The 16,134-nt window shown below is 39.1% G+C and overlaps 1 protein-coding gene across 1 annotated transcript in view; it reads right to left on the reverse strand.

Annotated features, from left to right (window-relative positions):
- Nucleotides 1-1,894: 1,894 nt before the first annotated feature.
- Nucleotides 1,895-16,134, reverse strand: part of LOC128733072 (adenylosuccinate synthetase) — a 68,128-nt gene continuing 53,888 nt past the window's right edge. Inside the window, exon 8 of the mRNA XM_053826668.1 lies at nt 1,895-2,933. Within this exon, the coding sequence (XP_053682643.1) occupies nt 2,690-2,933 (244 nt within the window). The 3' untranslated portion in view covers nt 1,895-2,689. The remainder of the gene's footprint in view (nt 2,934-16,134) is intronic.

The following is a 16,134-nucleotide window of genomic DNA, read 5'->3' on the forward strand; positions in this document are numbered from 1 at the left end:
AGATAGTGACAAAGATCATCCGAGATTCATGATTTATGTACAACACAGGTTAATTTGTGGCAATACGAAGTTTGTCGGGTCAGCTAGTACTTCATGTTTATCAATTAAACATCTATGAAGAAGTTAGAATTCAATAACATAAGATAACTCTTATGTAAATTGTACATTGTGTACGTTAAACTTGATCGTTTATCTAGCAACGATTTGTTTGTATGACCGGCATCGCTGCCTAATACGTTTTAGATTTATCAAAACCCCTCGCATACTATAGCTTACTTGCCGATTTGTGTGTCATCATGACTCGCCCACTCGTGAGATCGCTGACTAGCCGCTTACAAACTCGTCCAGTGTCATCGCCGCTATAGATCGTGTACCCAAAAGGTCATATAAAACTGTAAAATTGCTTTGGCTAATTTAGTTCGAAAACAGACACTGAGGAAGCCTGCAATTCGTAGGCGAAATACGTATCTGTCGTGAATAAAATATTGTCAATTGCAAGGAAAATTGTCCAATCAATAAGTGCGCAATCGCTCATAAAAGTGCTATTTTAGCTTAAATCATTTCGGTCTCTTCGGCGCACTTATTGCTTGGAAGATAACGAAAAAGTGCGCCGAAGATACCGTAACGATTTAATGCAAAATAGCACTTTTATGAGCGATATCGCACTTTGGATGGTACAATTTTCCTTGCAATTGACAATATACATAGTAGAATTAAATTGGATAAGTTTTCTTCTTTTTTAATTTTAGGTTTCGTATTCTACTAAGACACTCCAAAAACTTCAGTGAATATTAAGGGATTAGGATTATATACAGTTAGGAGGCTCAAACAAGTGAATTTTTCTAGGGAAAACCCTTTGTCTGATAAAAGTAAAAATTTGTATACATCTTGCAGTAGCTTTTGGCTGTATTTTAATATATTTAAAAAAAGCTATTTAAATAGCTGCTATAGTTAATCTCCTGGAACTCCTCCAAAATAGGGCGTCTTGCGGTGAGCACGATATCTTTGGATTGAATCATCGAAAATCGTAAAACCAAAAAGGAATCGGCAATAAAATATATTTTCTATAGATTGATCGAAGGATTTAGCAATATAATCATTCTTGACAAAATGGCGGCTTGTTAAACACAAAAACATTTTGCTCTTGAATTGTCCATAAAACAAGAAATATTAATTGGTGAGGTAAAACCTTCGATTAATCTGTAGAATATATCTTTAGAAAACTTGTGTCAAAATTTGAAGTGATTTGGTTCAGCCGTTTTCGAGAAATCTTGCTCACCGACTTTGAAAACACGGTTTCGAGAAACACGCGCTCAAAGTTTAGCGTTCCTTCTTCAATCGCTCTAACACGTCGTTATAAATATGCATATAACTTCGTTAATATTTGCCGGATTGGCATGAAATTTTCTGTGTGCATAGTTGAATATATGTACACTACGATCATGAAATAAACAGAAAATCGATTATATTATAACCCCTTTCACCACAATAGATCAAAGAACTGGTCGCAGTGGTCCAAGGTCCCCAACAAGGAAAAAAAACCCCTTAAAACAGACAAGATGTGCATTTGAGATTAGCCCGAAGAAACACCAGGGGTGACATTGCGATTCTCATTTCGAGTGATTTCGGTTCGTTTCGACCATGTTAAACGAATGGGCGAAACGAACCAAAATCACTCGAAACGAGAATCGCAATGTAGTCCCAGGATCAAACTGACTGGGTAGGGTATACATTAGATTGATTGATTGGGACATGTCTTAAAATTCTGCTGCGGGCACAATAGCCCTAACGCTTTGGCAGCAGATTTGGGGTAATAGCTCCTCCTTCCGAATAACTGACCAGGGAATACTCTATTTAAAAAATGAGAACTATTGCAAAACAATGGTTTACCTTATATTACAATTGTATTTGACAAAACAACACTGGTTTCAAAGTGGGCAAAGGAAACTTAACAGAACAAAATCACGCATTATTTGTTATTGTATATTTAATTTTGCTCCTCCTTTGTTTATATCACTCATCGTTAATGGTTAAAATCCTGCTGCGTATCTTTCGGTAATTGATAAAATCTAATTTTACATACAGTTAACTATATTTTTCTAGTGTGTATACGATGTTTCTGAAGAAAGATACTGCACTGCCTACCTAAGCTGTATATATTTATTTTTCAATGTTTTGAATTGAATAGTTGTAGTGACTTTTTTAGAACTATTCATAAGGTAATACATACCTGGTTTGTGCTGCTGCTGTTTAGATAACTTTGTTATTTCATAAGTAGTTAAGTATTTGCCGGTATGAACGCGACCACTTTCTTATCTACAGTACACTCTATATAGTTGCTTCTCTTAAGTCTGCCATCAAATCCATTAAAAAATGTCATTGGTATGGCATTTCAGCCAGTCACATGCTACGTTTGTGATTGTTAATTTGGTTTCAATGAAAAGTACGTTTCGAGAATTACCAATGTACTGGTTCGAGTTCTACTCGGAAATTAAGCAATATATCTAAAGATTACAATTTGATGGTTTTGGAGAAATTATATAAGGTTATAAACAGAAGGTGAAATGTTACCATTCATCAGTTAGGATATATCAAAACAATGTTTTCAGTTGACATACAATAAGCATAACCTGGAGGAGAAAATTAACATTAACATATAGCTGGCTGTTGAGTTTTTGTGAATCCTGTATTAATCTTTCACGTTAATAATCGACTCGCGACCTTTGCCAACACCTATCCATCTGACCGGTACGCCTAAATCGCTCTCAATTAATCGGATGTAATCTTGAGCCTCCTTCGGAAGTTCATTGAACTCACGGACAGTTACCGTTGATTTTGACCAACCTGGTACCGTAACATAATTTACATCCACTCGGCCCAGATCGGTAATGGAGCCTGGGAAATAATTGATTTTTTCACCATTCAAGTTGTAACTGCAAAAGAGTGAAAAGTGGATGTCGTGAATATTATATCGTAATATATTATAATTTTTTATTATAATTATTTATTGTATTATACTTGTAAATTAGTTGGTATTTAGTTGAGAGCAGAGATGTCAATGTTCCTGATATTTCAGGATATTTCTGTTTGGTGTGTTTCCTAATATACTGACAAGTCGTTTTTTTATCCAGATTTTGGGAAAAAAAACCTCATTTCCACATCTGAACTAAAAACCTGTAGAAACTTAACTTTTGTTTCTCTAGTTTCCAGTGTTTAGCTCTAGAGGAGTTCTATCGCTATTTTTCTACAGCTCTTTACTTTGCGGTTTTCAACTGACTGTCGTTTAACTACCGAAACTGAACCTTGCGAAGATAAAACCAAAAACCCGAATTAATCCTCCTAGCGGCGTGACCTAGCCTTTCTACTGCCACAATAATCATTATTTAATTTCTCAGGAACATCTATAATTAACTTGACAATTTTTTTAAATATCCGTTCCGTATTCCTCAAAATCCTTATTTGCCAGTGAAATTCACAATACTTGTGTGCGTCATTTATGTTACTTGATGAACACCTTATTTAGTTTTATAATCGGTCGGCCTTAACTTTCGGGCTTCAGAGCAACATACGAAACTTGTTTTGAATTGACAATATGAAATATGGTTCATAGTAGATTTTTTTATATTTTGATATTAATACCATGCGTTCAAAAGTTAGCATCTTTGAAAAACAAGAGTTCAGAAATATTATTATCATACTTCGCTTTTGAAGAAAAAGGATATCGACAACAAAATAATTAATCTCAAAATTTTACTATTAGTTTGCTTGGCTTCAATTTTGCAATATATCTGAATTAGAAAAAATAACTGAATAGAGCATTAGATATGAAAAAGAGAAATTGAACTTTTTCTTAGCTGGCGCTCTTTCAGATAATAATTTTTGCATGAAAATCAAAACTTAAGCTTCTTTTGAATGTACTTTCATAAAAAGATAGACTTGATTAGCTTGATCGCATCGTTTTTACAATGTTAGAGGGTTAGGAAAACAAGATGAGGTTGAAAAATAGTGCAAAAGCTGCGCCATAAACATGCTTGAGAATGGGAAATATGATCGGTATGATTTCCAGTGCTTGTCATTTTTGATTTATTTATTAAAACATGATACATGACATAAGACATCTGTTCTTTAAAATGTCACTAACGAAAACAAATCGTACAAAGTTACTACCGTGCAACGTTTACTTCCTATTTTTCATATAACATTTCTAAGCTCTAGTATCTATGGATTGAAAAGAGCATCTATTAATGCACAAAATTTGTATGAAATTTGTATAAATTTATTTGGAAAAATGAACTCACCAGTATTTAATCCTCTACACCACTACACATTCATGCTTAAATTAACTGATTTTCTTCGCTTTTTGCTTTTCTTGTACAATTGTGAGTAACAGCAAGTGAAGAAAATGACAATTGAAATGTGAAAACAAAGAAAAGCAAAAACTTTTCGATTGAATCCCACTATTTAATATTTATTTGCAACAGACACGTAGTTCGCCTACGACGTGCAGGCTTCATCAGTGTCTTATTTCAAAGCGTATACGTATCTGTCGCGAATAAATATTAAATAGTGGAATTTAGTCGGTAAAAATTTTTTCTTTTCTTTAATTTCAGAGTTCGTATTCCACTTCCACTAAGAGGCTTCAAAAACTTCAGACAATTGACATGTTTCTCACTTTTCTTGAATTTCAATGCAAATTTCAAAATTGCAAATTGTCATCACAAACACACATGCATACATACATACATACATACATACATACATACATACATACATACATACATACATACATACATACATACATACATACATACATACATACATACATACACACATACATCACACACATTGAATACAATCAACATTTGATTGATATGTTTTGATTTTACACGTTTTAACGGTTTAATATACGGTGCTTAAATGTTAAAGTTTGAATAAATTTTGAATGAACCGTCCGATTTTCAATAACTCGGGTTCGTTTGATAGATCTCAGCAGTAATTTTCAAAAAAATAACAGAATGTGTGATGTTTTTCATTGAATTGATGCTTATATGTTACAAAAATATGTTTTAAATACTATTTTTTCAAATTTCTTTATGTAACTTTCAAACTACAAGTCCAATCGTCATGAAATTTGGAAGTTAAGGGTTTGCAAGACTTCTCTTTCATATGCAGTCAATTTTGTTCAAATCGGTTAAGGGATCTATGAGATAATAAAGTCTCACATTTTTCGTATTTTTATACATAACTTTTGAACTAAAAGTCCGATCAGTATGAAATTCAATAGCGACCTATGGGACACCTAGACCTTTCATTTGACACTAAAAACATTAAAATCGGCCCAGCCATCTCCGAGAAAAGTGAGTGAGATTAAAAGCGTTACACACACATACACACACACACACACACACACACACACACACACACACACACACACACACACACACACACACACACACATACACACAGAAAATATGCTCAGTTTTCGAAACTGAGTCGAATGGTATATGACATTCGGCCCGCAGGACCTTTTTTCCATTTCCGGTTTTCCAAGTGATTTCTATACCTTTATACTATATATTTATATAGTAGAAAGGCAAAACGTTAATGACATCTTAGCTCACGGTTACTCGCGCTGTTGTATTTTGTACAACGAACGTTAACTTTATCTTGGTACATCTCGGGATTCTGGCAATAAAGAAATTTACTGTTTTCAGGTTGATCAGTAGACCAAGATCTTGCAATCGGTGGACAAAGTTTCATAAGTTTTTTTGCCAAGTGGCGTTAGTATGCAAGTGAATTCTGTTGTTTTAGCTTGCCTATTAACGAATTCATAAATTAACCTGGCTCAGGTCGATTAGCACTCAGTTTTAATCGAAGTGCTGTCAAAGCGTTCATAAATTAACCGAGATTGCATTTCGGTTAAACTGACAGCATTCAGTTTGAAGCGCGGGTTAAAACTGTCTAGCATTACGGGTTACGGGTCGATCTGTCAAACTGCCCGTATCGTTCATAAATTTCGGGTTCGAGTTAGCACGAACCCAGGTTAATTTATGAATTCGCTATATGAATCGGAATTGGCGCGAGTAACGAAAGGTTAAAGACGAAAGAAATTCCGTGTGATTGCGACTGTGGCAGATAATCAAAGTATAAGGAGCAATGTGAGAGAATTTTGAACATGAAAATTTATACATAGTTTTCACAAAAAATTGAAAAAGCAATCCTGAATTATCCTGATTTTTTTTCCTTAGCATCCTGAGTTCTGAGAAAAAATATTTGGCATCTCTGCTCTCAGCAGCTACTGCAGTACGTGTAAGAATGAAACAAAAAGGTCCGCGTCCGCGTCTATCATCCGCTATCATTATATGCAAGAAACAACATTTTTTTGCACAGTTGCCGTTACGAGAAATCTTAAGAGTTTTTTTGTGTCCAAACCCAAACCTACAAAATATTTCAAAATATTTCGGCTTTGTGGAAGCCGAAACCTACAAAATATTTGAAATGGAAGAGGCGTTGTTTTTTTCTCGAGTTGTCACTCAGCGCATCGCATCAGCATATTTAAAGTGTATTATTAACCGTATTAACATTGTTACTCCGGTCACTCCTCAATGAGTAGAACAATGTGCAGGTTACTCAACAACTGCGGTCAATAAAAAAGAGATAGGTTAAAACAAAACGGAGAAGAATAAATCGCGGCTGAGCAGTGTTGAACTTTTTCTCTTCTTTTTTTATTCTGAGGAGGAATCATCCCTGATCATGAATAAAACAAATATTGACAATTAATTTACAGGACGATCTCATTTTCTATTTACTATCCTCCTTCTCGATGAGCGACGAATCTACGCTTTTTGGTCCCATTAGTGATCGTCTTCCTTGTCCGTAATCGACTAATTTTGTGCACCAATTTACGGTAATCTTTAGACGGAGTGTCGATCATGCACCTGATTGTCTAACAATTGCAAAATTAGAAGTGCTATATTCCAACTCCGGAGAACCAGCTGCTTGTTTAGAAGTCGGGCCCGTCCCAAATCCAACACATCACTGACAATCAGTTCTAATATGGGCAATATCGCCCACTAAAACACAGGTGGAGCCCCAAGCATAGCCGACTCGCCTATACCCGCAGGCGGAGGCGTTTCGGCCCTGCGCGGACTCCATGAACTGACTCTGAGATCTCTCTGCCAAAGGCCGGATTTTAAATAAAATGATGATGATGATGATGATGATGATGATGATCATGATGATGATGATGATTATGATGATGATGATGAGAAGAAAAATAATAGATCGAATTTATAAATGTGCTTTGCCCTGGACAGTGAAGAAGTAGAAGATTCGTCAGCCCCACCAAACACCGGTCACTATCACTATCGTCCACTATCAATTTTCCAACACAAACAACCACAAACGATCCAATAGGAAAACAAATTTTGGACCGTTAGTGACTATCAGGGCTTATCAGGGCAGGACTTGCAATTTTTCATCTTACATCTCGCAGCATTTGAGCACTGTCCCAAGACAGGTCTACAAAGTAAAAGGAGCGCAGCACGACCTGGACGTACGCGGTAGCCGACAGAAGCTTTAAAATATAAAGTCGCAGCTGCCTTCCAACTATCGAGTCCAAAGAGCCCGTGCGGAGTATCTATAACGGATCTCCGTCACCAAACCTCAAAAACCGGCCACTAGAAATATTATTATTGTGGATTTAATGTATAAGAATTGACTTCATTTTCCCATCTGCTGCCTAAGCACCTCTATTATTACTCGTAATAATTGTAGAATGCTCCTCCGGCATCCAAACCAGGTATCCTGCTTACATCCCCTTACCCACCAATTGCCTACCAATCTCTTGACAACCTACGTGATAAATAGTTTCGATGCTCGGTCGCAAGCAGATGTCATTTACACTGACTTTCCGCAGCTTTCGACAAATTAAACCACCAAATCGCTATTGCTAAACTGGATAAGCTTGGCATAGATGGTCCGTTGCTGCGTTGGTTCCGTTCATACTTATCCGATTGCCACTTAAAGGTGAACATTAAGGGCAGTCTCTCTGGATCGTTCACTGGTCATTCTGGAATACCACAAGGCAGCCTTCTTGGTTCTTTAATATTCCTTATCTACTTCAATGACGTCAACTACCTGCTTAAAGGTCCGCGACTCTTGTTTGCTGACGACCTAAAGTTATACTCAAAAGTCGAAAATCTATCCGACGCCGCTGTCCTTCAGGAGGAACTATCGACCTTTAACAAATGGTGTGTCGACAACCGCATGCTGCTTAACCCCAACAAGTATGAAATCATCACATTTTCTAGAAAGCTGAGCCCGTTCGCTTTTGACTACAAGCTGTCAAATACGCCATTACGTCGTGAAAACTGCGTCAAGGATCTGGGGATACTGCTCGCCTCTAAACTTACATTCAAACAGCCCATCGCGTTCATCGTGGACAAAGCCTGCAGAAACCTTGGCTTCATTAAGCGCATCGGCTAGAACTTCAACGATGTTTACTGCTTGAAAGCTCTTTATTGTGCATTAGTCCGCTCCAATCTTGAATACTGTGCTCCAGTTTGGAGTCCATACTATCAAAATGGAGTTAGCCGAATCAAGTCAGTGCAGCGGAGATTCATTCGTTTTGCTCTTCGGAGACTTCCGTGGAATAACCCTTTCCAGCTGCCAAGCTACGAACAACGCTGTAGGCTCATTGACCTAGACCCCCTTCATGTTCGTCGCGATGTAAATAGAGCAACAATTGTCTCCGATTCATTGACCTCACGGGTGGATTGCCCGTATATATTGCAAAACCTTGATATTCACGTTCGGAGTCGTACATTGCGCAATAGCTACTTTTTACAAGTGCCGAATCGACGGACTAACTACTGCAGCCTCAGCACGATAACCGGTCTCCAACGCCACTCTAACCGTTTTTACTCCAGCTTCGAATTTGACGTCAGCCGTAACGTGCTGAAAAATCGTTTTTTTATCGCACTAAGAGGGGGGGCTCCCATACAAATCTATACCTATAAAAATGGATTTCTGTCTGTCTGCCCGAATGTTCCTTATAGAATCAAAAACTACTGAACCGATCGGCGTGAAAATTTGTGTATAGAGGTTTTTGGGACCAGGAAAGGTTATTATGATGGTTAGAAACCCCTCTCCCCACTAAGAGGGGGGGCTCCCATACAAATGAAATACAAATTTCTGCATAACTCGAGAACTAATCAAACAAATGGAACAAAATTTGACATGTGGGTGTTTTTGGAGACAAGAATTTTTTCTATGGTGAATTGAGACCCCTCCCCACTTTAGAAGTGGAGGGGGCTCCTATACAAATGAAATACAAATTTCCTCATAACTCGAAAACTAATTGATCAAATGAAACCATATTTGGCATGTGGGTGTATCTGGAGGCATGAATTTTTTCTATGATGAATTAGGATCCCTTACCCCTGTGGTAGGACTCTCATACAAATAAAACAGAAATTTTTGCGTAACTCAAAAACTAATCGAACTCGAGAAATTTTAGACTCTTTCATTAAACATTAATCAATAACAAGACCACCAAAAACTATCAATAGTAACATTAGATAATTCAGCGCGTGACGGCCACAGGCCGCGAGTGTTGCCGGCGACCTGCCGTCGGAAGCGCCGGGCACTGCGGGGGGCAGCCCCCCGATGAGATCATCTCTATCTAGGTTTAATTATTTTCCTAGATCTACTGACCTCTATTACTTTCCTTCAGTTGGGTCACCCCTGCGAAATGGTACTTTCTACGAAAAGATTTTCCGTGAAATGGTACATCCCGCGTAAGGTTTTTCGCGAAACGGTATTCTGCGAAATTCTATATTCCGCGTTATGGTCAACCGAGAATTGGTGTTCCGCAAAATGGTATTCGGCGAAATGGTTTGTAATGATGGCGAATATTTAAATGCTATCTGCTTTATTTTATCTGGCTAAGCAATGGGAGGAGTTGTTTTCTACTTTACTGTGAGGAAAATTTGTATATTAAAACACCCATGAACTTCCCAGAAACTTGCAAAACTCAAGATTGTAACAAAGGTCATCCGAGATTCACGATTTATGTACAACACAGTTTAATTTGTGGCAATACGAAGTTTGTCGGGTCAGCTAGTAAACAAATAAACTAACCCTAAGTCCCCGACCGATTCAACCAACCCGGCAACTTTCCGAGATGTTTGTGACAGCTGTGATAGCTAGAGATGTGCCCCAGAAAGATTAATCTATTAATTATCAGAGATACCCTTACTGGCTTTATTCTTAAAAGGAATAAAAGCACTTTCTGAACAACGCAACAATCACATTTGGTAAATTTTTACCCCGAGTCCCACTTGAAATCATAAAAGTATTTTGTTATATACCCACATTCAGAAGTAAACGTGACCGCTGTTCATTTACTGATTAGTTAAAAAGCCCTACACCACGTCAAGGCTCAGTTTTATCGTAGGGAGATCCAACACGTCTGTTACGGTAAATCGGAATTTTTGAAATACGACCCGATTCAATGTCAACCAACGTACTTTCCGGCCGCGGTGAGTACAAATCAGATGCTAACCCGTTCTCGACAAAATATATTAAATCCCATTTGCTCACTGCCTATTACAAACAATAAAAAGGATGTTTTGAATACTCCTATCGGAGGTCGTTCTGACTATAATGTTGATACTTCTCCCACACCAAATCGTATTCGTGATTCTGAAAAAAATCGTGATCAATACAACTCGGCTGCTACAGCTGGTGGTCTCAATCCACCCATCACTCGTTCTAGTGCACTCTTTACTCCTCGCTGTGGTGGTGTTTATAAAGATACACGCACTATTCCTAGTTTGAATGGATTACAGCTGAATGAAATGCAACCAGTTCCGCTAAGTACTGCGCAACCTAACGATTTTGAATCGCAATATCGTTCTGTCCCAGACCAGTTTAAGGGGGCATAGTACTTTTTCGATTTAAAAAAATCGAAATTTTTTTTATTGATTATTTCGAAAGATTAACATTTTGACCATATGTGTTTCAAGTCACTTCGATTAATTCCAAAAATTGACAAAGTTACAGCTATTTGTACCGCGCATGTCTGCAGCGATTACACAGCGAATAAAAACTTCAACGTCGTTTTTCTCGAAACCAGGTTTTGAAAGTCGGTACCATAAATATCTCAAGAACGGCTGAAGCAATTCTCATGATTCTTTTTTTATTTGAAAGCCAACAAAATTATCTAGTGTTTGACCCATCCTTTTTTCGATATTACAATTTTTGTATTTTTTAGAAATGTTTAAAGCCAATTTTTTCGGCTAAAAACCTTACTTTTATGTTTGAATGTCCGCCATTTTGTTATGCGTTCGAATTTAAAAAAAAGGATGGGTCAAACACGAGATAATTTAATATTCTTTCATGTCGTTTTGGAATTTTTCAATTCGGATAAGCCCCCCAGCACCAATCCATGGTACCGCAAATCATGTTTTTTTCGAATGAGCATGTTCAAGGAGCCGTAGGGGAGAGGGGAAGAGGTTCACATATGCAAACAAAACTGCAAATCTATACCTATAAAGAAGGATTTCTGTCTGTCTGTCTGTCTGTCCGTATGTTCCTTATAGAATCGAAAACTACTGAACCAATCGGCATGAAAATATGCATGTAGAGGTTTTTTGGGGCCAGGAAAGGTTTTAGTGATGGTTAGAAATCCCTCCCTCCACTAAGAGGGGGGGCTCCCATACAAATGAAACACAAATTTCTGCATAACTCGACAACTAATCAAGCAAATAGAACAAAATTTGGCATGTGGGTGTTTTCGGTGACAAGAATTTATTCTATGGTAAATTGAGACTCCTCCCCTCTTTATAAGGGGAATTATAACTCCTCTCCTCTTTAAAAGGGGGGGCTTCCATACAAATTTCCTCATAACGAGAGAACTAATCAAGCAAATGGAACCAAATTTGGCATGTGAAGGTTTTCGAGGGCAAGAATATTTTCTATAGTAAATTAGGACCCCTCCCCACTTTAAGAGGGGGGGCTCCTGTACCAAAGAAACACAATTTTCCTCATAACTCGAGAAGTAATTAAGCAAATGGAACCAAATTTGGCACGTGGGTGTTTTTGGAGACAATTTTTTTTTCTATGATGAATTGGGACCCCTCCCCACTTTAGGAAGGGGGGCTCCTATACAAATGAAATGCAAATTTCCTCATAACTCGAGAATTAATCAAGCAAATGGAACCAAATTTGGCATGTGAAAGTTTTCGAGGGCAGGAATATTTTCTATGGTGAATTAAGACCCCTCCCAACTTTAAGAGGGGGGCTCCAATACAAACGAAATACAAATTTCCTTATAACTCATGAACTAATCAAGCAAATGAAACCAAATTTGGCACGTGGGTGTTTTTGGAGACAAAATTTTTTTCTATGATGAATTGGGTCCCCTACCCACTTTAGGAGGGGGGGCTCCTATGCAAATGAAATTCAAATTTCCTCATAACTCGAGAACTAATCAAGCAAATAGAACCAAATTTGGCATGTGGAGGTTTCTGGAGGCAAAAATATTTTCTATGGTGAATTAGGACCCCTCCCCACTTTAGGAAGGGGGGCTCCTATACAAATGAAATGCAAATTTCCTCATAACTCGAGAATTAATCAAGCAAATGGAACCAAATTTGGCATGTGAAAGTTTTCGAGGGCAGGAATATTTTCTATGGTGAATTAAGACCCCTCCCAACTTTAAGAGGGGGGCTCCTATACAAACGAAATACAAATTTCCTCATAACTCGAGAACTAATCAAGCAAATGGAACCAAATTTGGCACGTGGGTGTTTTTGGAGACAAAAATTTTTGCTATGATGAATTGGGTCCCCTACCCACTTTAGGAGAGGGGGCTCCTATACAAATGAAATTCAAATTTCCTCATAACTCGAGAACTAATCAAGCAAATAGAACCAAATTTGGCATGTGGGTGTTTTTGGAGGCAACCATTTTTTCTATGATGAATTAGGACCCCTTACCTTTTTAAGAGGGGGGGCTCTCATACAAACGAAATACAAATTTCCTCACTCTAGAACTAATCAAGCAAATTGAACCAAATTTATCATGTAAGTGGTTTTGGACGCAAGATTTTTTTCTATGGTGAATTGAGACCCCTCTCTTCTTTAGAAAGCGACTCCCCATTAAGAGGGTGGCCTTCCATACAAATGAAATGCAAATTTCCTCTTATCTCGAGAACTAATCAATCAAATGGAACCAAATTTGGCATGTGGGAGATTTTGGAGTCTTGAATTTATTTTACGATAGTTAGAGACCTTTCACCCCTGTGGTAGGGGGATATGGACTCTCATACAAATAAAACAGAAATTTTTGCGAAACTCAAAAACTAATCGAACTCGAGAAATTCGAGACTCTTCCATTAAACATTAGTCAATACAAGACCACAAAAACTATCTATAGTAACACTAGATCATTCAGGCTGAGACGGTCGCGAGTGTTGCCGGTGACCCGCCGTCGGAAGCGCCGCCCACTGGGGGGCTTGCAAAACTCGAGATTGTGCAAAGATCATCCGAGATTCATGATTTATATACAACACAGGTTAATTTGTGGCAATACGAAGTTTGTCGGGTCAGCTAGTATTAGTATAAAGTGCAATGTTTAGCAAGCAATAAACCCGAATCGATTCGCTTTTCGCGTTATCGAGAAAAAAATATTTGAAATAAGGCAAAAAATATGGTGTAAAAAGTACTATGCCCCCTTAAAAGAGCTGCCAATATTTAGCGGAGATCCTTGTGAGTGGCCACTTTTTGCCAGCAGCTTCAACCACTCAACACAAATATGTGTGTTGGCGATAGATAGTGCGGCTTCTACGTTTGTGAAGACTTTTATTTGAGATGAAGAAGAATTACAAATTCCTACGAGGTAGATATATAAACATTAGGTTAGAGAGATTCCTCACATAATTATTGTCACTTACAATAGTAGCTCTTCGCTATCGCGCAACAGAATCAACTTCGGCGTCTTTACTGCACTGAATGTGTGTAGGAACCTAGTTTTTAATTTTTAGAATCATTTTTAGAACCAATTTTACGTTAAACTAAGTAGGTATTTTAAGTTTTACCCTTCTGTGTGTTCCGATTAACAATTTAGCTTAGTTCGCCAACGCCTTATATTCACCTTCGGTTCTATTCTAATAGGTTTAATATATTGATTAAATTTTAATTTAAGAACTATTTAAACTCTTACCAATATAGATTAGATATTTAGCATTAAGCAAACGAATCAAACAATAGATTTAATAATGAAAATTATGCAATTAAGGCCGAAAATTTTAATATTAAGCAGAGAAACGATTTTAATGAACTTTCACGTGCTAGTGTTCTCTTTTATCTTTTTTCTGCCTCTTTGTCATGACTTTAACGTTTGTAAGTGACATTTCGCTGACGATCCTTCTGTCAGTCGCTAGGTGCGGCCGCAGTTCGCAATCGATTCAGCCAGGGGTGGACTAGGTACGCTGGTCGACGTTGCGCAACTAACACTCCCCCCTTTAATGCATCGAAGATCCTTCTGAGTTGCATTACATCCTACGCCAACGTCGAGCACCGCGAGCTTTACAGCCGGTCGCTCGTATACACCATGAACGGTTTGTACTGTGGCACACCTCACTTGTCCGTCGGTTGCTATTTTGGTAGCGATGACTCGGCCTTTGGGCCAGCAGTTTCGAGGAAACCTGTTATCGACGATAACCACGACGTCGTTGATCTTGATTGGTTTCACTTCTTTGTACCATTTCGTTCTACGGGTCAGCGAGGGAAGATAATCGTGCAACCATTGCTTCCAAAACCGGTTCGCGATGCTCTGTGAAAGGCACCAGTTCTGTTTCTGCCGGGCAGGGCTGTCGTCGAAGCAGGTCCATGGAAGCACACCACTCGATGATCCGATGAGGAAGTGGTTTGGTGTCAGCACGGGAGATTGATCATCATCGAGAGGGATATCGGTCAAAGGCCTCGAGTTCACTATGTATTCCACTTCTATGAGTGTACTTCGCAGCGTTTCATCGGAAGGCAGTCGGTTTGGTAGCAGTTTCTCCAGGTTCTGTTTAACGGTACGAATCAACCTCTCCCAAGATCCGCCCATGTGAGGAGACATGGGGGGGATGAAGCTCCAAGTCGTCTGCGGTGAGGTGAATTCTGCCACGATTTCATCGTGGTTCAATTCTTCGAGTGCGGTTTGTAGTTCCCTGTTGGCGCCCACGAAGTTCGTACCACGGTCGCTGTATATAGCGGCCGGCACCCCCCTCCTGCCCATCACATTACGTAACGCCATTATACACGAGTCAGTTGTGAGCGAGTGCGCAACTTCCAGATGGATAGCACGTACAGTCAAGCAAGTGGCTAAGACCCCCCAGCGTTTTTCCACTCGACGGCCAACGGAAACTGTCATTGGGCCGAAGTAATCCACCCCCATGTGGTTGAAAGGTTTGCTGTAGGCTGCAAGGCGTGACGGCGGCAAATTACTCATCAGCGGCGCTTGTGGACGAGCTCGTTCGTTTTTGCAGGTTTGGCAACTATTCCGGACGGACTTGTAGACGGATTTCATTCTAGGAACGTAGTAGCGTTGTTTCAGCTCATTTAGAACAGTCTCGTGGTTCTGGTGCAGGAACCGCTGATGGACGTCCAGCATGATGAGCCTGGTGATGCTGTGCTCCCGAGGAAGGATAATGGGATTAGCGATGCTACTGTCGATGAACTGGCAAGCGCTGGTTCTCCCACGAACCCTAAGGAGTCCCTTTTCGTCCATAAACGGACAGACGCGGAACAGAGGGCTGTTCTTGGGGATTTGCTTTCCATGTGATTCTCGAAGGCTAGATAGGATTGCAAGCTCCTCTCCGTACACGCTCCTTTGTGCTATCTGGTACAGGTAGCATTCGGCCTTGACCAGCTCGTCGTGCGTGAGTGGTCCGCAGGCTTTGGAAGTCTTTCGCATTGTTCGCTGCATGTTGCTGATAGCTCGGAATACGTACGCCGTAGTCTTCAGGAGGATAGACCACTTGCTGAAGCGGCTTGTGTCGATGATCGGCTCGAAAACCTTGAAGTGAAGATGAAGATGCGGTCGAAGCTCTGTATCGGTGACTGCGATGGACTGCGGCGT

Source organism: Sabethes cyaneus, chromosome 1 (assembly GCF_943734655.1).
Source record: "Sabethes cyaneus chromosome 1, idSabCyanKW18_F2, whole genome shotgun sequence".
Taxonomy (NCBI): Eukaryota; Metazoa; Arthropoda; class Insecta; order Diptera; family Culicidae; genus Sabethes; species Sabethes cyaneus.